Source organism: Phyllostomus discolor, chromosome 7 (assembly GCF_004126475.2).
Source record: "Phyllostomus discolor isolate MPI-MPIP mPhyDis1 chromosome 7, mPhyDis1.pri.v3, whole genome shotgun sequence".
In the NCBI taxonomy this organism is placed as follows: Eukaryota; Metazoa; Chordata; class Mammalia; order Chiroptera; family Phyllostomidae; genus Phyllostomus; species Phyllostomus discolor.
In genome coordinates, this window is record NC_040909.2 from 100050748 (window position 1) to 100076695 (window position 25948).

At 36.5% G+C, this 25948-nt stretch overlaps 1 protein-coding gene across 3 annotated transcripts in view; it reads right to left on the bottom strand.

The window, feature by feature from the left end:
• Positions 1 to 2002: 2002 nt before the first annotated feature.
• The window catches only part of ARMC1 (armadillo repeat containing 1), a 33184-nt gene continuing 9238 nt past the window's right edge, over positions 2003 to 25948 (bottom strand). Inside the window, exons 3-8 of one of the 3 annotated variants that reach the window (XR_004904366.1) lie at positions 22664 to 22755; positions 11876 to 12065; positions 6896 to 7012; positions 6737 to 6811; positions 4136 to 5455; positions 3308 to 3388 (exon numbers count right to left, since the gene is read on the bottom strand). Coding sequence is in view for 2 of the 3 variants with exons in the window: in XM_028533648.2 (XP_028389449.1) it covers positions 5264 to 5455; positions 6737 to 6811; positions 6896 to 7012; positions 11876 to 12065; positions 22664 to 22755 (666 nt within the window). In the remaining variant the exon portion in view is untranslated. Of the gene's footprint in view, positions 5456 to 6736; positions 6812 to 6895; positions 7013 to 11875; positions 12066 to 22663; positions 22756 to 25948 lie in introns of all 3 variants that reach the window. The other 2 variants (XM_028533648.2, XM_028533649.2) reach the window with 2 other exon arrangements.

The following is a 25948-nucleotide window of genomic DNA, read 5'->3' on the forward strand; positions in this document are numbered from 1 at the left end:
CCCAATGAATAACTGGAATATTTCTGTTTGCAGACTACTTATTGAGCATTATTTTTGTGTCCTAATGAACTATACTCCCACCTAATATTTAAACATTGAGAAATGGATATTTATATTACTTACATTTTCACATTAAACTCCTCCTCAGAAGGGAAGAGGACTTCAGAAGCATTAAAGGCTAGAAAAAGAATAAAAACTCAGGAAACAGGATGCTCCTGAAGCCACCAGTATAACGAGGCTGGGAATCAGGCTTCAGTTTGGGCTGGGTAGGAAAGAGAAAGGCGCAAACATGGAAGCACTAGCTTCAAATGGGACCTCAGCTGTCATAGCCTAGAAAGTGAACACATCTAGGAATGAAGAGACAAATGACACACTAAGTGCTCAAAGATACAACGGACCACTTAAGTGCAAATAGAGTTTGAAGAATTGGGAAACAGTAGAAAATAGAGCAAAGGGTCACAATCAAAGTGCTGGTTAAATAAATATAATATTTGGAATATTAATATGTATAATAATACTGTGAAGCTATGATAGGAAGCTGCTTTATACAAGGAAATAGCATAACTTCTAACATACACTTTAAGTAAAAAAAAGTAAGGTGCAAGGCATTATAGTACTATTTGTATGAAAAAGTTGAAAAATGTATACAATATTCCTGATAGGCACACAAAATTACTAACAATGGCTAGGGTTCAAAGGGACTGGTTCCCTTACTGGTGTGGCTCAGTTGGTAGAGTGTTGTCCCACAAAGCAGAAGGTCACCGGTTTGATTCCTAGTCAAGGGCACACACCTGGGTTGTGGGTTCAGTCCCCAGCCAGGATGCATATGAGAGGCAACTGATCAATGTTTCTCTCTCACATCAATGTTTCTCTGCCTCTCTTCCTCCCTTCCCCTCTCTAAAAGAAAATAAAATATTTTTTTAAAGGGAGAGTAGAGTCACTGTTCATTGGACACACATTTTGAACATGTTAAAAATTTGCTGTATATTTCTTACCGGTAGAAAAAAATTAAAAGAAAAAAATTAAAACTAAATCAAAGTGTTCAGTGAATATTGTCTATGTTGTAAGATGACAGGTAACAAGTTTTCTTTATGCATTCCTGTAATATAGTGAGCTTATTTTAGTAATATTTTAAAGGAGGAAATTCCAGATAAGAAAGAATATGAACAAAGATCTAGAGGATGGAATGAATACAAAATATTTAGGTTATAATAAATACACAAGCTTGATAAGCAGACTGTTTTGGTCACAATGAAATATACAACTATGCCTCACATAATAATACTGCTAGAGAATGTATGAAAGACTAGGTTGGGGGCTAAACTCACCTATTTTGGGCGCTAGACAAAGCAGTTCAAACTAATCCAAATCAATCCAAATGCCTCTGTTGACATTAGAGCAGAAAATGACACAAAGATTAATCTGGTAGATTACAATGTGCTTACATTGTAACTAGAAGTTAACTGTAGCCAATTCCTGGCCAACAGACATTTATGTAGCCCAAGGAGTGTTTCAAGGGTCTGGATAGTCACAAAGTCCAGAAGCTCTGCATTGTGAAAAGCCCACAATCCATGTGAGGTAAAGGCAGTTTCCCTCTTCAAGACAGGCCAGGCGTCCTCCAGGTGCTATCCTGTGTCTGTGTAATGGCCTAACCAGCCTTAATTCTTTCATGTACCTAACTCTTCTGGTCCCCAGATAAAGTTTCTGATTGCTAACAGACTCTACTTAGTTAAGACACTACACATGATTCAGACAAAAGAATCTGGACTGGGATGGTGGTGGTAGGACGCACAGCCAAGGGACCTAAGACACAGGATGCCTTGTGAGGGAGTCTCAGAAGCCAGACTGCCAGGTCTGACTCTTGGCTCCACCACTGACTAGCTCTGTGACCTGGGACTAATGAGTTACTTAATTTCTGTCTCATTTTTCCCCACCCATATAATGGGATATCATAGTGGTTCAGGATTAAATGAGTAAATATTAACACAGTGCCTGGTACAGGATTAGTGGTTTGTTTTTAATATAAGCATGCCTACCATGAGCTTGGTTCTAAGAGAAATAAAAATTCAGACTTTACATTTCATACAGCAAAGGAAAGGGAGCTATGAAAGATGACAACAGTACAATGGAGATTTAGAAGTTACGTAACCGAAATCCTCACAATGGATCCATTCTTCAACGGACAACATTCAGATAAAAATCAAACAGTTGAGAACTAAGCCTCAAAAAGTCCCTCTGACTGGATATAAAAAGACGAGGAGTCAGATAAAGTATGATTAGAAAGGTACAGTGTCTCACTTGAGAATCAAGGACAAAGAGAGAATCATGTCAAACTTTCAGTAACAATAATCCCATTTTACACTCGTAAATTTTTAGTTTTCAAATTACTCATGATGGATTCTAATAATGACCCATGAAGTAGAGGAATTATCTTCATTTTACTAATGAAGAAAAACCTTAGAGATAAATTATTACATAAGATTAGCTAGTAAGTTATAAAATAGGAACTCAAAACCACTACTATATATATAAAATATTCTCCTATAACAATTCTATAAGAATCAAGATTTATAAATTAATCTTGCCCTGGCTGGTGTGGCTCTGTGGATTGAGTACCAGTTTGATTCACAGTCAGAGCACATGCCTGAGTTGTAGGCCGGGTCCCCAGCTGGGGTATGTAAGAGGCAACCAATGTTTCTCTCACACATCGATGTTTCTCTCCCTCCCTTCCCCTCTCTCGAGATAAATACGTAAAAAAATGTTAAAATGTTAAGTCTTAATTTCATTCAATGCAGCAAGCATTATGACCTTCTGCCACTTTTTAAAAAATAAAAACCAAATGAAAAAACAATAAATTGAATAAATCAGAAATAAAAAAGGAAAAAAGGGGCATTCTGACGTTTTTCATATGTGCCCACATTAATTAGTACCTTCTATTTATTTTTAGTGATTAAAAACAAATTCTTCATTCATTCTCCTAAAAAAATATTTGAGTGCTTGCTACTAATCAGGTATAACCACAGACCATCTCAGTTGTCAAAGAGTTAAGGAGAGGAGACTCACTGGTAAATATAATTTCAACCTAATATGAAAAATGCTCCAATGAGTACATGTAAGGGGACAGCAGATCCAAACCCGGCAGGCAGGGGGAGGCAGGTATACTGCTGGCAAGAAGACGAATAAAAGATGCATGCGAATCAGTTGGGTAACGCACCTACAGGGAGCTAGGAGAAGGTGCCAGGCAGTGTAGGTACAAACAGGCTTAAGAGTAACCAATAATGCTTATAGCACAAAAATGCACTGTCCATTCAATTTTAATTGTTACCTTTTATTATTTTACAATATAATTCAAAAAATGCCGTAACAGTTGGCTTAACTGCTCTAAGACCTGGAAACAAAAGAACACATATAATTAGAACACACAAACACCAAGGTATTATACCTACTTGTATCGAACCACTGCTATCAAAGCGATGTCGTTTTTTTTTTAAATAAGCAGATGTGTGGCAATGCAAAATAAAACACAAGCCTGTTGAAACAGAACAGTAAACTTTGTTTTAATGGCTATAGAAAGGAGGTGGTTTTGTTTTTTTTTTTCAACATGTCTGGTTCTGGCAGCAAGTTGTATTATGCATTTAAAGCAATACATGCCCTGAAAGCTTGTATTTTCATTTGTGCGTGTCACCTGAATCAGAGCCCAGACACATGAAAAAAAATGTCATTCTCAACACCCTCAATGTGCCTCCCTCCGGAAGGTCACAAAGTTCATGAACTCAAGATTCTTGTTGGTGAAGCATTTTACAATATTTTTTCTCCAGTAACACTGGATGCTTTTAATTTTCTCTAAAAGAGAAGCAATGAAAATGCAAGAAAACCCTCCGGGGTCCAATCTTCACTTCACATTCTCCAAGTAGTAAAATAGCAGCTCTACATGTAGATGAAAAAGAATTTCAATTTCTTCCCATTAGTTTTTAATCATATGGGCATTAAAATTTATCTGGATTTAGTTGGATTTCAGAAAGGAACATTTTAGTTGCCAAATATTTCAGCAATACAATAAAGCATTACATATATGTAATTAGCACTTATCTACAAAAAATATATATGTATATGTATTTATATTTATTTATCTTACCTTCACTGAAGTTCTTTTTTTCTGGCTGGACATGAGAAACAAGATTAAATAGACCAATGCTGGCTTTGTTTCTTTATAAGTATTAATTTGAGTCTTTTTTCATTCAATGTGACTGTAAGTTCATAATAAATTCACAAAGGCAATACAAGGAAACACCTACTGAACAGGCACCTGCCAAGCAATCCACGTGTTATGGTTTGACTCTACCAAATGGCACTATGGCATTATAGGCATCCAATTTTTATTTTCTTTTTCAAGTTTGTCAGTTCTTTACTCTTTTCTTTTCTAACAGGAGATAGTGTGTAATCACAAAATAAGGCCTACCAACAGCTGCTCCCATTACACAGTGGATGTAACTCTCAAGAGCTGGTACAAACCAAACAGAACAGCAGTCAAACTACATTTGGTCATGTTCAGTCTCACTGGCACTTTGCTGACATACATGTTTCCCTTTTTTCGAATGATTCTATGTTACTCTTATTAAAATGACAACAAATAAGATTGCAAAGATTTTGTAGGATTGTATTTTAAGGGGACTGCTACATTCAAATGAATATATTTTAATTCACAAAATGTCATTAGTAATGACCTTTCCATATACATGGTTGGCAAAATAAAAAAAAGGCACAAAAGGGGATAATTAGAAATGTTTTCAACTCTCAGGAAAGAGTACCAAAGCAAGTATCTTTCATGAAGAAAAGCACATAAAAATGTTCAGTAATTCATGCACCACTTGAGCTAAAACAAAAACTTCTCTTCAGATAGGTCCTGAGGCTTCAGGAGAAAATGAGTTTTCCTAATCAAGTGCTTCATGTAAAATAAAATGTGAAGCTGCACATACTTATGTTTGGTTTAATTGTGGACCCATGTTTTTTAAAAGTGAGGCAATTAAACAAAGGAAAACAAAACCAAAATACCTTCATAAACAAAGCAACTCCACCTGTAGCCTGTCATTTTTACCACTTAGTGGGGCAAAATGTCCAATAAAATGTAAAATGCAGCATACGCAATCATGTAATCTAAAAACTTTTCATGATAACTTATTGCAAATTGCACTTGACAGTTCACCACAACAATGGAAAACTGGCCCCTTGTTCATTCACACAGTCCTCGCACCCCAAAGTGAAGTCACCAGTAAAACGATCTGGATAAAAAGTTTGCAGCTGTGCTCAGCCAGCTAGCCCCACCCTCTGGGTGGGAGCCGACCCGGGACACGGCCTTGTCCTGCTCCTTCGTGGGGCTCTCATCCTCAGGCAGGTAGTCAGGCAGCTCTGTGTTCTGTTCTACTTCCACGGCCATATCCTGGAATGGGACCAGCATCTGACAGAGAAAACACGTAAAGAGTTATTGCGAAATCAACATAATTGATAGATATATGTCAGATGTAAAAAGTCAACTTTCTTCTCATTCTAATCACCACAGTATTTATGTTCACAACCTATATTCCTTTGAAAATGTCCCTCTTACATGAAGGTAGGCCCAATTGCTGAGCACTGTGTAGGCACATATAGGCAGAACCACACAAGAATAAATGTGCAACTTCCATTTCAAGACGATGGGGTTAGGCTGAAAAGGGAAAGGAGATTAAGAAGTACAAACTTCCAGTTACAAAGCCAGTCATGGGGAGGTAATGTATAGCTTAGGGAATGGCGTCAATAATATCCTCATGACTATGCACAGTGATAAATGGTTATTAGACTTATTGTGAGGACCACTTTATGAAGTATATGAATATTGAATCACTGTGTTGTACACCTGGCACTAACATAATGTTGTGTATCAACTATGATTAAAAATAAATTATAAAAATTTAAAAATAAACAAACAAGACAAAAGCACCTATCTGGCTACTGGGTGGGCTTCTGGAGGGCCTGTGAACCTCCTCATCCATGAACGCAAATGGGCTGACACCATACAGGTTCATTCACCTATCACAAAGCTAATGGAAAGCAAGGGGCAAAGATTCCCAATATATATATATATTTGCCCAAGAGTAGGACTGGACTTTTATTTTTTGGACTGGCAAGACTAAAGTTAGAAAGTATTTAAAAACCAAAGCAAGGAAGCCACATCTCCTCTATTTCCATGTATCAGCAAAACATCACCACTGGAAAAAAAAAAAGAGTCTGAAATTCAGAAAATATAAGATATAAAAACAGACTTAAATCCACAAAAGCTCTTTCTGTATTTCTAAAAGAGTTAACTATTAACCAAGAAACACTGAGATAATGTGATCCAATCACATTCCTATATACTTTGCAACTATTAGTCTAGAAATACTGGCAATCTGCTAGCCATAACAAACAATCAGGACTCACAGTTAGGTATAAAGAAACTACATAGCCCTGGCTGGTGTGGCTCACTTGGTTGGAGGTTGGAGCCTTGTCCCATAAACCTAAGGGTCACAGGTTCCGTTCCTAGTTAGGGCATATACCTGGGTTGTGAGTTTGGTCCTGGTTGGGGTGTGGAGAGGCAACGGATCAATGTTTCTCACATTGATGTTTCATTCCCTCCCTTCCCCTCTCTCTAAAATCAGTGAGTATGTCCTTAGGTGAGGATAAAAAAAATATTTTTTAAAAGAAAACTATATAAGGCTTTTACCTCTTCTCCACTTTCACTTTTCACAACTTGCTGAGCCTTCATAACCTTGGTTGATGCTATTGCTGACGCCAAAGCCTAGGCCAGAATAAAAAAGGTCAAATTTGAAAACTGATTTGTTACCTGAAACCTCAAGCACATTCAAGCATTGAAAATACTAACCTCTGCTTTCAAATCTGAACGGATTCGTACCACACATCTTTGAACAGCCATTTGAAAAGTGAAGCTAATAACACCTTTAATTTTTAACAAAGCCTCTTCACAGAGATTTCTCCGAGACTGAAAAAGGAAAAGCAAATCGGTATTAAAATTGGCAAAATAATAAAAGGGAATAAATCAACTGAAACCACACTGAACTAGTCATCACATTTGGGCAGAGGTGGGGCACCATGGAGAAAAGATGTCCCCATTTCAGTTCTACCATCTCACATGTGAGGGCACGGGAGAGTGGTGCTTAGTCAAGTTCACTCAATTTTGTAAGACTGACAGAAGAGTAATCCCTGCTAGATTTTTTCCAAGCTTCACTAATATTTGGTTTTAATTATTTTACCAAGAAGTTAGCCGATGTTAATTTAAATCTTAAAGCAAAAAGAAATAGTGCTGAAAAGTAGGCTCCTCCTGCTCAAGAGTGGGCAAACTATAGTCCACCAGCCGTGTTTGTAAATAAAGTTGATGGGACCATAACGTCTGAGGCTAGTTTCCTTCTACAGAAGAGCTCGTAGATGTAAGAGACCAGAAGCCCTGCAAAACCTAAAATATTTACTATCTGGCCTTTTAAAGAACAGGTTTCCTGACCCCTGCTATAGCTTAAAAACCTCTAGGGATAAATTCTAACAAACTAAAGTTAGAATTAGTGAGCATTCAGTGTTTGACTCGCTGTTTTCGAAAGTACTTGGTATTTATAAATATCACTGCATTTCTCACTAATGGCATTCATTCTCAAGGGTTATCAATATCCTCCTTTTGGTTCTCATTTTCCTCTAACAGCACAATATAACTAACATACACCTTTCAATGCGTCTTTGACTCCTAATAATATACTACCCTGGTCTTCTAGTTACACCACTGATTATTCCATCTCTGTCTCATCTTACTCCAAGGTCCAATGTTTAAAACCAAGAGATTTTCTTTCTATTTTGTCCTTAGTAGACTATTCTCATCACTTCCACATAAGCACAGACATATTCCAATATGATTTAATTTTCAATTGTCTACAGGTATACCCACTTAGATATCAAGTAGTCACCTCAAAGACAAAATCCAGAAAAAAAAAACAGAATAAAAAATAACTCATTTCTCCTCATCCCTCCCTCTACCTCCAGCCCGGACATCAAGTCACCACCTGAACTTCCCTGTTTCTGTACTGCGACCAGGTTTTCATTTAGTACTTCTGAGGGGACAGGAATCTGCAACCGAGCCCTGGTCTCTGAATCACATCCTAAGAAGCACTGCCTTCAAATTACCTGATTCTTCTCCTCTATTAAATAAAATCGTCTTCACACTTACTCCCACATCCTTCAAAACAACCTATACCCTTGCAATCTCCCTACTTAAACCACTTTTTCACTACTCGTTACTATATTTCAATACCATTCGGGCAAGGATCTGGGATACAGAGGTGCGCGGCAGGGCCCAGACCCACAGGGGCTCATCTGCTGCGCTGTTCCTGACTCTGCTCTGCTGCGTCCTGGGTTCTGTAAGGCCCCTTTAGGGGACTGGTCACCAACAGTCCGTGTCTATCTCTTCCACATATCCAACACCAGGTAAACTTAAAAGTGAAGAAAAGTTTGCACAGCATATACAACATCAAAATTAAAATACAAGTCTAACCTGATTCCTTATTTTAAATGTGAGAAAAGCCAAACATAGAAAAGTTAAGCAACTTGTCTAGCTTATGACAACAGACTGACACTAAATTACAACTATATGTGACAGTGAGAAACCAGATTCATGAGGCCCATTCATCTTTACTTTGACACAAATTAATACATTTGCAAAAGGCAAAGCCTGGGGGTTGCAGAGGGGTGGAAAATCCAACTTCAACATTTGATCTCAAGGATAGGCTATTTTCAGATAAACCCGAGTTCTTCAACAGAGCAAACAGGATCAAAAATTAGCCAGGGAAGGTGAATAATCTCTGGATTGGAAACAGGGTCTACATTTGGTTCAGAGAATCTTAAAAAGATGAAGTTAGACTTTGGGCAAGGAGAGAGATGAGTTAAGGTTAACTCTGGCAATGAACAGAAGAGTGTGTTAGTGGGGTGTGTGTGCACCTCAATACATTGAAAAGGGTTAAAATCATATACTATATGAAATGAAATCAGAAATCATTAATGGAAGAACATTTGGAAAATTCAGATATATATGGAAATTAAACAACAAACTCCTAAATAACCAAGGAGATCACAAGAGAAATTAAAGAATGAAACGAAAACAGCACATATTAAATCTATGGGACGCAGAGAAAACAGTGCTTAGAAGGAACTTAGTAACTATAATAACTACATTAAAACATAAGAAATTCTCAAATCAATAACCTAATGTTCTATTCTAAGAAACAAGAAAAAGAGCAACTAAACCCAAAGCAAACAGAAGGAAGGAGAAAATTAAGATTAAAGTAGAGGAAAAAAGAAATAGAGAATGGTGGTGGGAAGGGAGGTAAAAAAATCAATAAAACCAAAAGTTGGTTCTTTGAAAAGATCAACAAAATTGATAAACCTTTAGCTAGACTGACCAAGAAAAAAAGAAACATGACTCAAATTACTAAAATCTGGAATAAAAGAGGGTATATTATGACTAACTTTACCAAAACAAAAGGGTTATAAGCTAATACTATGAATAATTATATGCCAACCATTAGAGAACCTCAGTGAAACAGACAAATACCTAGAAAGACTGACTCAAGAAAAAAAAAAGAAAATGTAAACAGACTTATAACAAGAGACTGAATTAATAATCAGAAAAGCCCAGGACCAAATCACTTCACTGGTGAGTTTTACCAAATGTTTAGGAGAAGAATTAACACCAATCCTTCACAAACTCATCCAGGTACTTTCCCCTTCATTTTATGAAGACAGTATGACCCTGATACCAAAACCAGAAAAAAGCACAGGAAAACAAATTATAAATTAATATTTCATGTGAATACAAATGCAAAATGTCTCAGTGTACCAGCAACTGAATCCAGAGGCATATTAAAAAGATTATATATCATGACCAATTGAAATTTATCCTAGGAATGAAAAGATTGGTTCACATGGTATTTACAGAACTCAACTCAACAATAAAAAGACAAAAAACAAGCAATTTAAAATTGAAGAAAGAATGAACAGATGCCCTGGCCAGATGGCTCAGTTGGCTGGAACATCATCCCATATACCAAAAGGTTGCAGGTTAAATTCCCAGCCAGGGCTCATACCTAGGTTGCAGGTTCAATCCCATCAGGTGCGTACAGAAGGCAACCAATTTGATCGATCTCTCCCTTAATCCTATAATCTCCCCCCCTAAAATCAGTAAACATATCTTTGGGTGAGGATTAAAAAAAAAAAAAAAAAAAGAATGAATAGAAATTTCTCCAAAAGAGAAAATCCATGATAAAGATTTATGCAATAAACTCTAAATCAACCACTAAAAAATGGCCAATAACATGAAAAGATACTAAACATCGTTAGTCATTAGGAAAATGCCAGTCAGAAGCACAGTAATATACTTCTCAGCTACTAGGATAGGTATTAAAACTTATTTTATACCCTGGCCGGTATGGCTCAGTGGATTGAACACCAGCCAGCCTGTGAACCAAAGGGTCACTGGTTGGATTCCCAGTCAGGGCACATGCCTGGGTTGCGGGTTAGGTCCCCTGTTGGGGATGTGCAAAAGGCAACGGATCAATCGATGTTTTTCTCCCTCTCTTTTCCTTTCTATAAAAATAAAAATAAATAAAGTCTTTTTAAAAATACAGTTAAAATAGTAAATTTTATGCTATGTGTATTTTTATCACAATAAAATATTGAAAAAATTTTAAAGAATATTTAATGTAATAACAATGTATTCTGGGGCTTATAGCACCCAGATGATACCAATAGCACTAAGGCAGAGATAAGGGAAATGAAATATAGTGTTACGTCTTATACTATGCATGAAGTGATCTAGAATAGGCCTCCCCTTATTGTGATTTTGCTTTCTGCAATTCAGTTACCTGCAATGAACTATGGTTCAAAAATGGTAAATGGAAAACTCCAGAATAAACCATCCATAAATTGTACACCATTCTAAGTAACATGATAAAATTTTGTGCCATCCCGCCCCAACCCAAACACACAAATTCATCCCTTTGTCCAGTATTTCCATGCTGTAAATGCTTACCTGCAGTAGTCCTCTTAGTTATTGGATCAACTGTCATAGTGTCACAGTGCTTGGGTTCAAGTAACACTTATTTTACTCAATAGTGGCCCCAAAACACAAGAGTACTGAGGCTGGCTATTTGGATATGCCAAAGAGAGGTCAAAAGTGGTTTCAATAAGTGAAAAGGTATATATGTATAGGAAACACCACAGCATATATAGGGTTGGTACTATTCATGGTTTTAGAGCAACCACTGGGGGTCCTGAAACTTATCCCCCATAGATAAGGAAGAACTGTTGTAATATAATAAACCCTAAATCAACCAACAACGAAGGGAGGGAGAGATAGAGGGAGGCAAGGAGGGCAATCTTGGTAAAGTTCCATGTGCACTTGAAAAGAATTATTGTCTTGCTGTTGGGTGGGGTATTCTATAAATATCAATTAGGTTAAATTGATTAGTGTTGAGTATTCTATACCCTTACTGATTTTCTGTATATTTGTTCTATTAACTGAGAGAGTAGTATGCAAATCTCTAGCTCTAACCGTAGATTTGTCTATTTCTGTTTGCATTTCTGTCAGTTTTTGTTTTGTGTATTTTGAAATGCTAGTATTAGAGCACAGATATTTAAAATTTTAACGTCCCTTGATTAAGGAACCTCTTTAGCACAAAATGCTCCCCTTTATCGGTATATAATACTAATATTAGGACTTATTCTTAAGACTGTTAGCAGGTGCCACTGAGAAAACTAGTTAACATGATTCCTCTTCCCATCTTATGAACCACGTTTATAAAAATCTTACCGTATCATCAAGACCATCTATATGCAAAACCACTGTTTTGGCACGTTTGTTTGTAGTCCCCAGAAAAAACTGAGCTTTCCTTCGACGTGAGTTCATTTCATTGAAACTATCACTATCTGCCATATTGGAAGATTGAAGAATGTCATAGATTTCAGAGGCCAGCAGTTTTGTTTCTCCTGGAGTTGTAGTCCTTGAAAAGAAACATATAAATTAATAAATTAGTACTGTCACTTTTACTGACTCTGTAATTTTATTCCTCAAGTTTGCAAAGCCTTGTTTTCTTCATTCTGCTTTGTTCAATTTAAAATACCAGTAAATCCTAGACTAATCAGTAATGTAGAAAAAGCATTTGGTCTATAATAAAGTCTTCTCATTTCATTTTACACTCATGGTTCATTAAGATTCAAAACTCATCACTACAGTGGTATAAAAGCACATTTAATCAAAATCATTAATTAAGTATGAAATCGACTAGATCAGGATATAACAAGTCCCTGGATTAACACTAAAATTTAACTTGCAATTTGAAAGTGTCTGACCTTCAAGAAAATACAACAGAGCTCCAGCCAAGATGGAGGTGTAGGTAGAAACCCTTCGCTTCCTCGCACGACCAAAAGGAGGATAACAACCAATCTAAAATCAATAAACAACCAGAAGTGCCAGAAAATCAAACTGCGTCGAACTCCAACAACCATGGAATAAAGAAACAGTCAAACAGAACAATCAGACCAGTAAGGTGGCAGATGGAGAGAAACAGTGGCAAGGTGGCAGACCTACAGGCAGGGATGGCTGAGAAACTGGCCAGGGCAATGACTGTGTGGGCCTGGCTGACTGCAGACAGGCAGTAGGCTGTGTGGGCAGGGCAATTGCTGTGGGGGGAGAAACTCCCAGTCTCACAGGAGAGTTCACTGAAAAGTGAGCAGATGAAGTGCATAGTTCCCTCTTTGGCCCCTCCCCCACAAGCAGCGCCACAGCACAGCAAGGAGGGTTGTCCCGCCCAGGTGAATACCTAAGGCCCTTCCACCTTACAACTTACAACTTAACAGGGTCTCGGAACAAAGAAATAGGGCCAAAATGAAAGAACGGAACAAAATTTCAGAAAGAGAGCTCAACAATGAGGAGATAGCCAATCTACCTGACAGAGAATTTAAAGCCCTGGTAATCAAAATGCTTACAGAACTGAGTGAGCTTGGTCAAAAAATAAAAAAACAAATGAAAGATACCCAAAGTGAAATAAAGCAAAATATTCAGGGAACCAACAGTGACAGGAAGGAAACCAGGACTCAAATCAACAATTTGAAACAGAAGAAGGAAATAAACATCCAACTGGAACAGAATGAAGAAACAAGAATTTTAAAAAATGAAGAGAAATTTTTGAACCTCTTTGACAACTTGAAATATTTCAATATCCGAATTATAGGGGTGCCAGAAAGAGAAGAACAACAAGAAATTGAAAACTTATTTGAACAAATAATGAAGAACTTCCCCAATCTGGCAAAGGAAATAGACTTTCAGGAAGTCCAGGAAGCTCAGAGAGTCCCAAAGAAGTTGACCCAAAGAGGAACACACCAAGGCACATCATCATCAAATTATCCATGATTAAAGATAAGGAGAGAATCTTAAAAGCAGCAAGAGGAAAGGAAAGAGTTACCTGCAAAGGAGTGCCCATAAGGCTATCAGCTGATTTCTCAAAAGAAACCTTGCAGGCAAGAAGGGGCTGCAAAGAAGTGTTTGAAATCATGAAAGGCAACGACCTACATCCAACATTACTCTATCCAGCAAAGCTATCATTTAGAATGAAAGGGTAGCTAAAGTGCTTCCCAGATAAGGTCAAGTTAAAGGAGTTCATCATCACCCAGCCCAACATTAAAGGGACTTATCTAAGAAAAAGGAAGATCAAAAATATGAACAGTAAAATGACAACAAACTCACAACTATCAACGAAGGAACCTAAAAAAAAAAAAAAAAGAAAGAAAGAAAAATAACAAAAACAAAAACTAAGGAAATAATTAGAACAGGAACAGAATCAGAGAAATGAACATCACATGGAGGGTTTTCAGTGGGAAGGAGGAAGGGAGGAATGGGGGGAAGGTACAGGAAAGAAGAATCGTAATTGGTAGGCATTAAACAGATGGGGAGAGGTCAAAAATGGTATAGGAAACAGAGAACTGAAACAACTTATATGTACAACCCATAAACATGAACTAAAAGCAGAGAAAGCTGGAGGGTGGGGGAGTGCAGGATGGAGGAGGAATAAAGGCAGAAAAATTGGGAAAACTTGAATAGCATAATAAATAAAGTATACTTAGAAAAGAAAATACAACACAAAAATCCAAAAGAAAACAAATTAGATCATTCATATTAGTTATTTCAAGAGATTTCTTAGCAAATTCAAACTGACTGTTTCTTAATTTGCATTTTTGCATACCTTTCACAAAGCATGTATGTATCATAAAACCACAATTCAGACAATTTTCATTCTTAAACTGTCCTGCTATAGCTCCTCACATAAACATGTAGTGCCATGCTATCCAACAGAATGTTCTAGACTGAAGAAGTCTATACCCACACTGTCTACTCACATGAGGCTACTGAGTACTTGAAATGTTTCTGTCAAGTGCAAATAAAGACTTGAATTTAATTTACTTTTAATTAAATTTAAATAGCCACATGAGGCAAGTGGCTACCATACTGGACAGCACAGGTCTAATAATTAATTAGTTGAATTGAATGAACAATAAGTACATATAACTGTAACAAATATTCCTCATCTCATCTATAAGAGGGCTCAATTAAATCCAAATCCTTTAGCATATGGTCAAGGCCTTTAAAATCTGTCCTCTACCAAACACCAACTCATTGTGATCTTTTATAAATGCCTCTCCGTCAGTTTTCAAACTCAGCTCCACCACCATCTTCTTTACGAAGCCTCCTCACCCCATTCATCCCTCTGCATTCAAAGTACTATGCTTGTACTTGACTACTAATTTTAATTTTCTACTTCTTTCTCTTCAAGAATAGGGGTGTATTCTCTCTGTACCTTCCACAAAACCTAAATAAAACTTTTTGCAATCTATTTGTTTATTGAATGAATAAGAATACTTTAATTTCTGATATTCAGTCTGTACACACTCTAAGTATAAAGACCTTCAATTCTACAGGTGCTAATCTGGCAATTTTCTAGGCCCTCAATTTATTATATCAGGTGCTTTTTTGAGCCACTGTTGACCACAGAGATCAATTACTTTGAATGATTTTGCCTCTGTGTTACAGGAAGCTATGAAAAACACTATTTTTTAGGACATCTCAGCACTTTTCAGATAGCTGTTTTATGGTTTATTCAGAAGGTTACTGCAGTTCTGAAACAGTTTAAATACTAGCCAACCATAAGTTGTAAAAAGTATGAGGACATGGGCTAGAGGCACTCATGAATTTGAGAGGAAAAAAACTACCTGAGTGACTATTTTCTCAATTCCCCCAAGGATGGTATGGAGATAGAACCATTCCAGAGTCACAGGAGAGAGGATAACCTGTACATCTAATGGGTTCCTTAGGCTTCCGGGCTTACTTCTCTCATAAGCCTGTTCTAGTGGCTTCCTTATTAATAGCAACAGAGTGAGGGGAGAAACTGCCATTTGTTAATAGAAACAACTGGCAAAGGTGATACATGTGCATTTATGATTGCCTGTACAGTTATGGAGGCTACTCACACTTTCAATTAGAAAGCTGAAAATGTACACAAAAGTATAGTTCATCGATAGAGTCATACATGCTATGCCTACTTAGATAAGCAAAGCACTTACAAATGAGAGACTAGCAAAAATAGTTAAATGAAATGAATACTCCTACCACCACCATTTCAACTTCCTTATTTCACAGTTCCAAAGTTTCATCATTACTGTATGTTTTTCATACAGTAATAAAATTCTTTCTGAAAGACTTCCAATTTCTATCTGTTTAAAACCAAAAGATTTTAAAGAATAACATAATCAAATCAAAGTGACGGTGTCTCATTATTATTTTAAGTATGTTCTTCTGGTGGACTCAAGGACTCAATTTTATTGCTGCCATTTCTATGAAACAGTGAGAATACCCAGATCTCTCTTAAAACTATGTTAAATTTTATCTTAGTCAAAATGAGATTTACAAAATCATGTAAGCAAAAATAAATTACAAACCAAGTTACTTCTTGATCTGCACACTATGTGAAGTATCCCAAATACCTATACACATTGCTGATCAACAAATCAATTATAAATTATTTTTCCCTTATTTTAAAAATATGCTTTTAAAGCCAAAAAAAAAAAATACAAGGGCATTTATAGATTCAAAAGCTATCTTAATCTTTTTTAAATAAAACAAAATTCCTGCTAAAATACTATGATTCAAAACATTCGAGTAGAAAATGTCTAGTGTTATATGGTACATCTGGCGATAAATGTTAGAGAGGATGTATAATTAAACAAGTATTAATTGCCCTAATCTTTCTAGGCAAGTGAAAATTGAGAACTGATTAATGCCCTGGATTTAGTTCAGTCTTTAAAATTTGACATCAGAAAAGAAAAAATCTTGAAAGGCTCCTTCATCTAGTAATTGTAATTTTTCTCTCAGTAATTTACTATTCCATAATGAAGTATATTGACTTCTCACCACTTTTCTAATTAGTTTCCTGTATTGAAAAGGTTCAAAATGTCATTCATAAAATATAAGTAAAAGGTGAACTCTGACCTTTATTATATAGCGAAAATAATTTTCATGCTAAATATTAGCACAATATATCCTATAGGTCATACACAGCAACTCACTCTAATTCTAGATGCTGCTAATAACATTTTATATTGCCCATAAAGGCCAGTTAAGACTTCCATATACTTTGTGAAAGCAATGAATGTATATACTATTTTACTGTTAGTGACTTGCTATCATCTTTTGAAAAACTTCACAATGTTTTCTTTAGGAACTAGCTTTCAATTTTTTTTCCTGTGTTATTTGCTAAGAAAAAGTGTTTTGGTAACATTTATGCAACCCAAAAAATCATCCTTCATCTGTTAACCCAAAACAATCCTACTTAAAAAGGGTTCTAAGAAGGACGTCAACAGCTCTGTTTAGGTAACAATGAAGTCTAAGGCAGGGAAATTATGATACTTGAGCCAGCACCCTTTAATTTACACATTATCTGTGGCTGCTTTAGCAGTTTGCAACACAGATCGTCTGTCTGGCAATGCCAAAAATGATTTACTATCTGCCTTTTTACAGAAACAAAAATTGCTAACATCTGTTTTAAATAACTACAAGAAGAAAAAAAAAGAAAGACACTGAAAAAACTACAAAGGATGTGGAATATAACTGCAGCCATTTAGAATGAAGTTGCAGGAAAATGCTTCCCGATATATTAAGAAAACTACAGCAGGCCCTCAAACAACATCGTATCATTCAATGTTCTTTTGTTATAATATCGATGAGATGTTGTAGGAACTTACCTCTTGTTTATACCAATTACTCTAAGGTAAAATTGGTTGTTAATATGTGGATGTTAAAAGAGTACTTACTTACTGTACTGCTATTGTTTCCATATTTTATATGATAGGTTGACATCTGACTTTTCAAAAACACATAAAAATCAAGGCAAAATGGGACATCATTTTCAAGAATCTCAAAAAAAAACAAAAGGTGAGCTACAGATCCAACCTCGTTATCCTTTAAGTATCAAAGTTATGGGAAAAGAGTTTTCAACATGAAAGAAAATTTGAGCCTTTCTTGAGCAATTTACTTGAGAATAAACTTCAACCAACCAAGAAATGAGTGGGAGAACTTCAGCAAAAGGACTGATGATGAACATTTTATATAGTTAACTGTAGATCTAAGTTTAAGTCAAAGGTGGGAAAGAGAATGAAAGAATATCTAAATGTTCTGACAAAGTAGAATAATGCAACTTAAAGGAAGGAGATGGGAGAAGAAAAGAGGAAAATGAAAAAAACCTCAATGACTATGGAACACATTAACAGGTGGGAGTCAAAGGATTACCATTAAAAACTAAAAACCAAGACAGTGGAAGTTTAATTAAGAAAACAGTCAACTGAAAACATTTTTTAACAGTGTAAGTACAAAAGCAACCACTCTAACAATAAGACAAGTATTTCTATCAGGAATTTTCAAAATAAAACATCATGTAGAGAAAAACTATTATAACTTAATATACAAGTGCAACAAAAATGAATTAAAATGAAATATATTGGTCAGTAAATTAAATGGACTTAAAAAAGATTTTCGATTTGACTCATAAAACAGGGCACAGTTAAAACAAAGTGACTCAGAAATAAAGGAACAGGAAAAATGCAGAAATAATGGGAACCAGGTTGTGTGCCAATGTCAAACAAAGTAGAATTCCAACCCCAAATCCAAGCAGCAAACACGACAAAGGGTACTTTTTGTTTAATCCTAAAAAAACAGACTTCACAATGAAAAGATATATATAAATATAAAAATTATGAACATACATGAACTAAATACATATGGAGAAAGAACAATAAAGTTAAATGGTAAAGCACATGGTAAAATCTGGGGAATCAAATGTAGGGTATTGAAGTATAGCTGTACTCTTCTACAGCTTTTCTGTAAGTCTGATATCGTATTTGTAAATGAAAAGATAAATGGCATGATGGGTTTTCTTCCTTTTTGTAATTTTTAGTTTTTAAAAATAAACTACATACTACATACTTGCAATAAGATTTTAAAATGATATTCTAAAAGGTAAAAGAACACAGAAAAAAAGGCATAAGGAAATAAAAGCACATGCTTATCATCCAAGATTTTAACAAAAGGAATAGACCACCATTTATTATTTTAAAGTCTAGAATTTTAGGAAGTTCTCCAGATTAAATGAGATTTAAAGTTGTGATGCCACATTTTATTAAAGTGTTTTTATTTATAGTATACTTAATGTTAGATATTCACAAGTACTTATATAAAATGCATCTTATATCAGAATTTTCTCTTTACCTAGGGATCCAGGACTAAAAGTAAAATGTAAAAAGGTTCAAACCTCTAATGACAAGATTTTATTTATGAAAGAGATTAAAATTAGGACATAATGCCAGATTTGTTCTGAGTGACAGAGAACTTCAAATTCTCTTCACAATTAAAGAACCAAAAGTAACAGTCCAATTGTTGAAATCAATCCAATTGTTGATCTGTAAGCACCACTCAACACAAGTAAAACCTACTATTGAATAACACATTAAAAATCTCAGCAACATTCTGCAGCAAAATGTAATATGGTGATTAAAGGGTGTAACTTTGAGTATGCAGAATTTCCCCTATTTTATAAAATGTTCTTCTCTGCTTCCTATGTGAAGAATAACCTCCACGCTCCCTAACTACTTCAGCTTTTCAGTCTCCCCTTTGATCACTGTCAAATGGAAAGTTTCTCTTCAAAGCAACATCTCTTCACAAAAGATTTTCCTTGTTCTGTGGCTCTTTCTGGGATATGGGAAGATCTATTTTATACTTCCTTAGTTTTATAATTCCAAACATTCATAGCTAAATTTCTCCCTAAGTCAGAACTCTTAAACAGAGAGATCCTGTATGAATCACAGCATGACTGGCTGACTGTCACATCAAGGAAAAACAACTAGAGTACAGAACACTGATCATTTGTGCTACAGCTTATCAAGTTGACCCACATAAAAATGGGATGCCGAATCCAGTCTTGATGTTTACAAGCCAAAATACACACTTTTAACATTCAAACATACAAACTTCTAAAATGGTTATTATGGTAAACAGAGTGACTTTTTAAAAGCTTGAAAGGCAACCTTCAAATCTGAGATCTCTAATAGCCAAATGACCTGAAAAATATACATGAAAACAATTATATCATACCTCTTTGAAAGGGCTATAGGACCAACTATAATAATGTGGAGTACAACAGATGTACATTTGTTTTACTAGTGGAGGAGCTAGCAACAATTACCACACTGGTCTAGCAAAAATACTTTATTTGAATTGAAAAGGTAAGCCACTAGTGTCAGCCATGAAGATACAATGCTTGGATCTCCCTTTAACAAACACATATGACTTACAGCTGCAGAAGTCCACGAGTAGAGCCACCAAATGCGGTGGCTTTGAGATTCATTAAGCCCACCTTTCAATCCTCATTCCAAGGCCTACCTCTTCCAGGGCAGGCCCAAGCCAAAGACCGAATCATGGGGGCACCAGGGTGTGGCTATTTCTGTCTAATGAGAACTCACCTTACAGGGCAAACCTTGCTTTGGAGCTCCCCACTGTGTTAGCAGTCCAACTTGCATTGCAATCTGAGACCCTCCTCGCCCCATTCAGATGTCAATGTGCATTGTAGTCTGAAGACTGTAGCCCAACCTTACTTCATCCTCCTTTATCTTACAGACCTTACCCCTCAATAAACCTCTTCTATTTCTTAATGCATCTTTGCTGCCCACAATAACCTACACTGACAAACCACTTCTCTTACAAAGGTACATGTTGACTTCCTCCTATGTTTTCTTTTATTTCTATTACAAAATATAAATAAAATAGCCTAATATAAATAAATAGCCTAAAATACATTAGGCTATTTCAGTGGTCCCAAGTTTTCCCCTTTTGCACCCCTCCAACCACCACTCCCCCCACTTCCTCAGGCAAGCCTCACACACTGTTCATGTCCATGGGACATGTATATGAGTTTTTTGACTTCTCCATTTCCTACGCTGTACTTTACATCCCCATGGCTATTCTGTAACCACCTATTTGTACTTCTTAACCCCCTTGCCTCTTCACCTATTCTCCCACAACCCCACTCATGTAGCAACCATCAAAAAATTCTCCATATCCACAAGTCTGTCTCTGTTCTTATCTGCCTAGTTTTCTTTTTATTTATTTTTTTTAAGATTTTACTTATTTATAGACAGAAGGGAAGGGAGGGAGGGAGAGGAATAAATTTATTCATTTTCAGAGAGGATAAGGGATAGAAAAAGAAAAGGAAAGAAAACATCAATGGGCGAGAGAAACATCAGTCAGTTTCCTCCTGTTTGCCCCCAAATGGGGACCTGGCCCACAACCCAGGCTTGTGCCCTGATAGGGAATGAAACCAGTGACCTTTTGGTTTGCAGACTGGAGCTCAATCCACTGAGTTACACCAGCCAGGACTCATCTAATCTCTTAACATTTCAAATTTTTACCACATATTTTCAACTTCAATAACTATACCTATTATAGAAATACATAACCTTCCAAGTTCATCATATGGATAAAAGAGCCCTAAAGAAACATCCATATTATGTTTAAACCTTTCACTGTATCCAAATGCATTAAATGTGGCAGTTCAAAATAGTTTACAGGGCATTTAAGTATACTACAAACAAGAATAATGCAACATTCTATTTTACACAACACTTTACAATTTACAAAGCATTTCTACATACATTATCCCACTAAAGTCTCAATTACTTTGCAAGTGTTACTTGTGGCTTATAGATAAGGAAACTGGTGGGCAAAAAAATTATTTGTCTCAAATCAGAACTAGAATCCAAATCTTTACTAATGGGAATTGGCTTCAAACCATAGGAATGATGAACACAGTTGATGGCAGTCAATAATTCGTTATTTATTCCTAATGGTCACCTGAATAAAAACAAGAAAAACTTCAATCTCTATCTTGTCATTATCAAAGATCAAAGGACAAAAGAATTAGTCTATCAGGTAGCTGACCCCATGAAAACAAATAGTTAAGTAATCTGTAAAAAATGAGACTAACAAAATAAAATTTATCTAGAAGCCAAGAACACTAAAAAAGAAAAAAAAAGACAAAACAACAAATCACTGCCTTGGAGGTCAGTTTAGATGATTCTTCACTGATATAATTTAGTTTGGAGCATTTGGCAACTACATAAGAACTACTGTGACCACTCAAGACAAAGAAACTTTAAGGTAAGTTTTAAAACATCAAATTAAGTGATTACTTAAGTTTTAAGGGCAGTCATCTCATCATATACAATCAAGATACAGAGTAAACTAAAAATGAAGCCTCAGAAAGCTTACCTTTTTCCTTCCAGACACAGTGGAAATATCAAAACACTAAGTCTTCAATTTCTAGCCTCTACAAAGAAATCAGCAAGGCCTAAGAAAGGAGCAAACCAGATATCCCCAGAGGCAACACAGCTGAAGGACCACAGATAAGTAACAGCCTCTTAGTATTTTCCTCACCCATAAAACTGTTGTCAAACCAACCTCAAAAAGTTGTAAGTAACAAAATGAGACAATAAATATGGTATTAAAATCTTAGTAAGATTTAAGATACAATTATAAACCACCCATTAGCTAAAATTCAAATTTAACAGCTCTAAGTAGGAAGCAGTGAATGACAGTCAGGGAAATCTCATCAGAGGCCCTTTTTGCCATGATACTGATTTTTTTAGTAGGACTGGGATGAAGTAACAAAATTTTGTACTGCATATTTCCAAATGTGATTACTCACCTGTGTGGCTGTGCTAACAATTCAATTTACTTTACAAACCTCACATGAGGTTAAGAATTTCTCTTTTTAAAAAATATTTAAGTACAGTGTTTACCAACATTTCAATTAAAATCTGAACATTTTCATAAGGACTACTATTAAAACATGTTTAAGAATAAGAATATCGACCAACACAACATGTTTGGACATGAAACCCATATCAGAATAAAAATTTCAATGAAATTATACATTAACAATCAATATACATTTCACAAGAAGATCCATGTTTCTACTGCATCGGGAGACACTATTGTACTTACTTCTGTATAACGTTTTGCAAACTTAACATCATACCAAGTTCTCCCTGCATCTTTTCTCTGTTAGCACGGCATTCCGCCAAGTATCGAAGAGCCTACAGCAGAAACAGTAACACATTAATTCACATGTCCAGACTATTCAAAATTAAACCCACAACTAATTTATTGCAAGAGGAAAAAAAAACAGAAAAACAGCTTTTTGTTTTTAGAATCAATTGGTTTTAAAGTGTTTAGAAACTCTTCTTTAAATGTGATAATCAGAGCAGTCCCCTCGGAGAGAAACGATCCTTTGAGCTGAAGCAGCTGATTCTGCTCTTTGAAATGAAGGTTCCTAACATCTGCAAGGTCAAATTTAGTTTGTTCTGGCTTTATTTTCACCGCTTCATCTTGTGAAGGATACAAGGAATGATATTTCATTTATTAATTTCAGGAAGTAGTCCCCACAGCCATCATGCTTTTCACATTTAAATTAAAATAAATTGTTGAGGGGCACAAACCACACAACCACCTTTATGGAATCGAATGCTTCTAGTTTTACAATTCACCTTTAAAATGTCTCTCTTTGTTTTTTCTTTCTTTTTTTTTTAACTGAAAAGCAGAAGGTGAACTCACCTCACTAATTTCTACTTTCTAAGTTCAATTTTTCTAGGGTGCTTTCTTTATAAAGTACATTTTGCAAGTACTTCCTTTAGGGACATTCTGATTCTTTAGAGATTTCATTAGCTGGTTATAGACCCCCTTCCTAATCTCTCACCATTCATCAAAGACTTTGGTACATGATTTCCAGAATACCTCTGTGAACTACACCATCCAAAACTCAGCTATCTCAGTTCACTAACCTTCACCTTTTCTACTGGTCCTGTACCCTTCACTTCCACAGTGCCTGCTCTTTACCAAAAATGATAACATCTATGCAACCACAAATCCAACAACCTCTCCAACTACAATCTCCTATCCTTTCCGCAACTTCTCATACCTTAATTTCACTTCAGTCCTTAGAGGATTAAATGCCACGGAACTGCTATCCCTCCATTAAAAAACTAAGAACCAGGACAAGAGGCAGCATAGAATTATAATCCCTGAGAGAAGGGAAATGACAAAGTGGGCCCTACAATTGCTTCATCTACTGCTTTGGAGGCAGTTTCAAGAGTGTAGCACAGGGAGGGGGAGCCTGAATGGAGCCCACTGGTCTTGCTGATTTAGGAGGTCAGAGATCAGAGTTGGGGAGGCTGGAGTGGTATACTGTAATAAGAAATAAATATTTGGTCCCTGTCTGGTTCCTGGCACAAAACGTCTAAAACCCTTGGAATTTTCTGGGTGGCAGGAGTGTGTCTTACTGAACAAGGAGATGAGTCTCTGAATTGGTAAATACACCTACCTGCCAGGAGGGTGGCAGACTCCAACTCCACAGGGACAAAAGGTCCTTCCAAACTTTGACCTATGTACCTGTTCATGTGTATGCTTTAAAATAAACTAGTAAACATAAATAAAGTGACTTCATGAGTTCTTGAGCCTGAGGAGGGGGTCAAATCTAATACCCAATTTATAGCTGCTCAGTTAGAAATATGGGTGACTGGATACTTGCAACTGACCTTTGAAGGAAAGGCAGTTTTGTGGGTCTGAACCTTTAACCTGGGAAGTTTAGTAGCTCCAGGTAATGTCAAAATTGAAATGGATTGTTGAACACCCAGCTGGTATCCACAGAAGATCTGAGAATTTGGTTGGTGTCAGAAAACACCCCCAGGAGGCTAGAATTTGCAAAGCAGAATAACAGAGAAGAGGGATCTCCACAGCAACAGCACTCCCACCACAGATCTCTGGAGGGAGTCTCTAAGAATCTTTGGTTGAATACTGGCTTGCACATGCTTGGGGGGTAAAAGGCCACCAGAAAGCAGGGAAAACAATGCCTGAAGCTCACACTGGCTGGGAAGAGTTCGTGGTACTGCCTGCCAGCGGTGAAAGGACCTCACATGTATTGAGGTATCAGGGGGAATTCTCAGAAGAGCCTCCCCTTAACAGTGATATCATAGAATACAGGCTACTTTGGACTCACTCAACAAAGCTTCAAAACAAGCCTGGAAAGGATTGAACTCATTCCAAGTAACTTAACTGCAACCCAGAACAAAGTACAAGAATATTTATAGAAATACAAAACCCCCCCGCAAAAACCCAAAACTATAAAATTTGTAATGTCTGACATCTGATTAAAAATTAATAAGTAGCCCAGGCTGGTGTAGCTCAGTGGACTGAGCAAAGGCCTACGAACCAAAGGGTTGCTGGTTCGAGTCCCAGTCAAGGCACATGCCTGGGTTGTGGCCCAAGTCCCCAGCTGGGGGCACATGAGAGCAACCACACATTGGTGTTTCTCTCCCTCTCCTTCTCCTTCCCTTCCCCTCTCTCTAAAAATAAATAAATAAAATCTTTTAAAAAAAATTACCAGGTATAAAAAGCATGAAAATATAATCCATAACCAGGAAAAAAATCAATAAAAACAAACCTACAAATAACAAAGATGGAATTAGAAAAATAAGAAAATTAGAAAACAAAACAGCTGTTATAATATGCTCTAGCCCTGACCAACATGGGTCAGTTGGTTGAAGTGTAGTCCCATAACCAGAAGGTCACCAGTTCGATTCTTGGTCAGGGTGCATGCCCAGGCTGCAGACTCAATCCCCACTTGGGGTATGTGCAAAAGGCAGCCAATCAGTGTTTCTCACACTGAAGTTTCTCTCTCTCTTCCTCTCCCCCTCTCTCTCAAATGAGAATATAATAAACCTTTAAATTAATATATTCCTGGCTGGCGTAGCTCAGTGGATTGAGCGTGGGCTGTGAACCAAAGTGTCACAGGTTCGATCCCCAGTCAGGGCACATGCCTGGGTTGCAGGCCACAGCCCCCAGCAACCGCACACTGATGTTTCTCTCTCTTTCTCCTTTCCTTCCCTCTCTAAAAAATAAATAAATAAAATATTTTTTAAAATTAATATATTAATTATGCTCCATATGCTCAAGGATGAGTAAAAAACAAAAATATGAGCACAGTGAGGAAAAGCTAGTAGATATTTAAAAGACCCAACGCTAACTTCTAGAGGACAAAAACATACTATCTGAAATGAAAAGCATCCTGGATAAGATTAATAGCATATTAGACAGTACAGAAAAAAAGATCAGTAAGCTTTAAAACGCAATGAAAACTACCCAACATGAAGCATTGGGGGGGGGGGGGGGGGGAGACAAATAAAAGAAAAAAGAAGCATTGCAACAGTGACCTGTGGGGTGACATGAAAATCT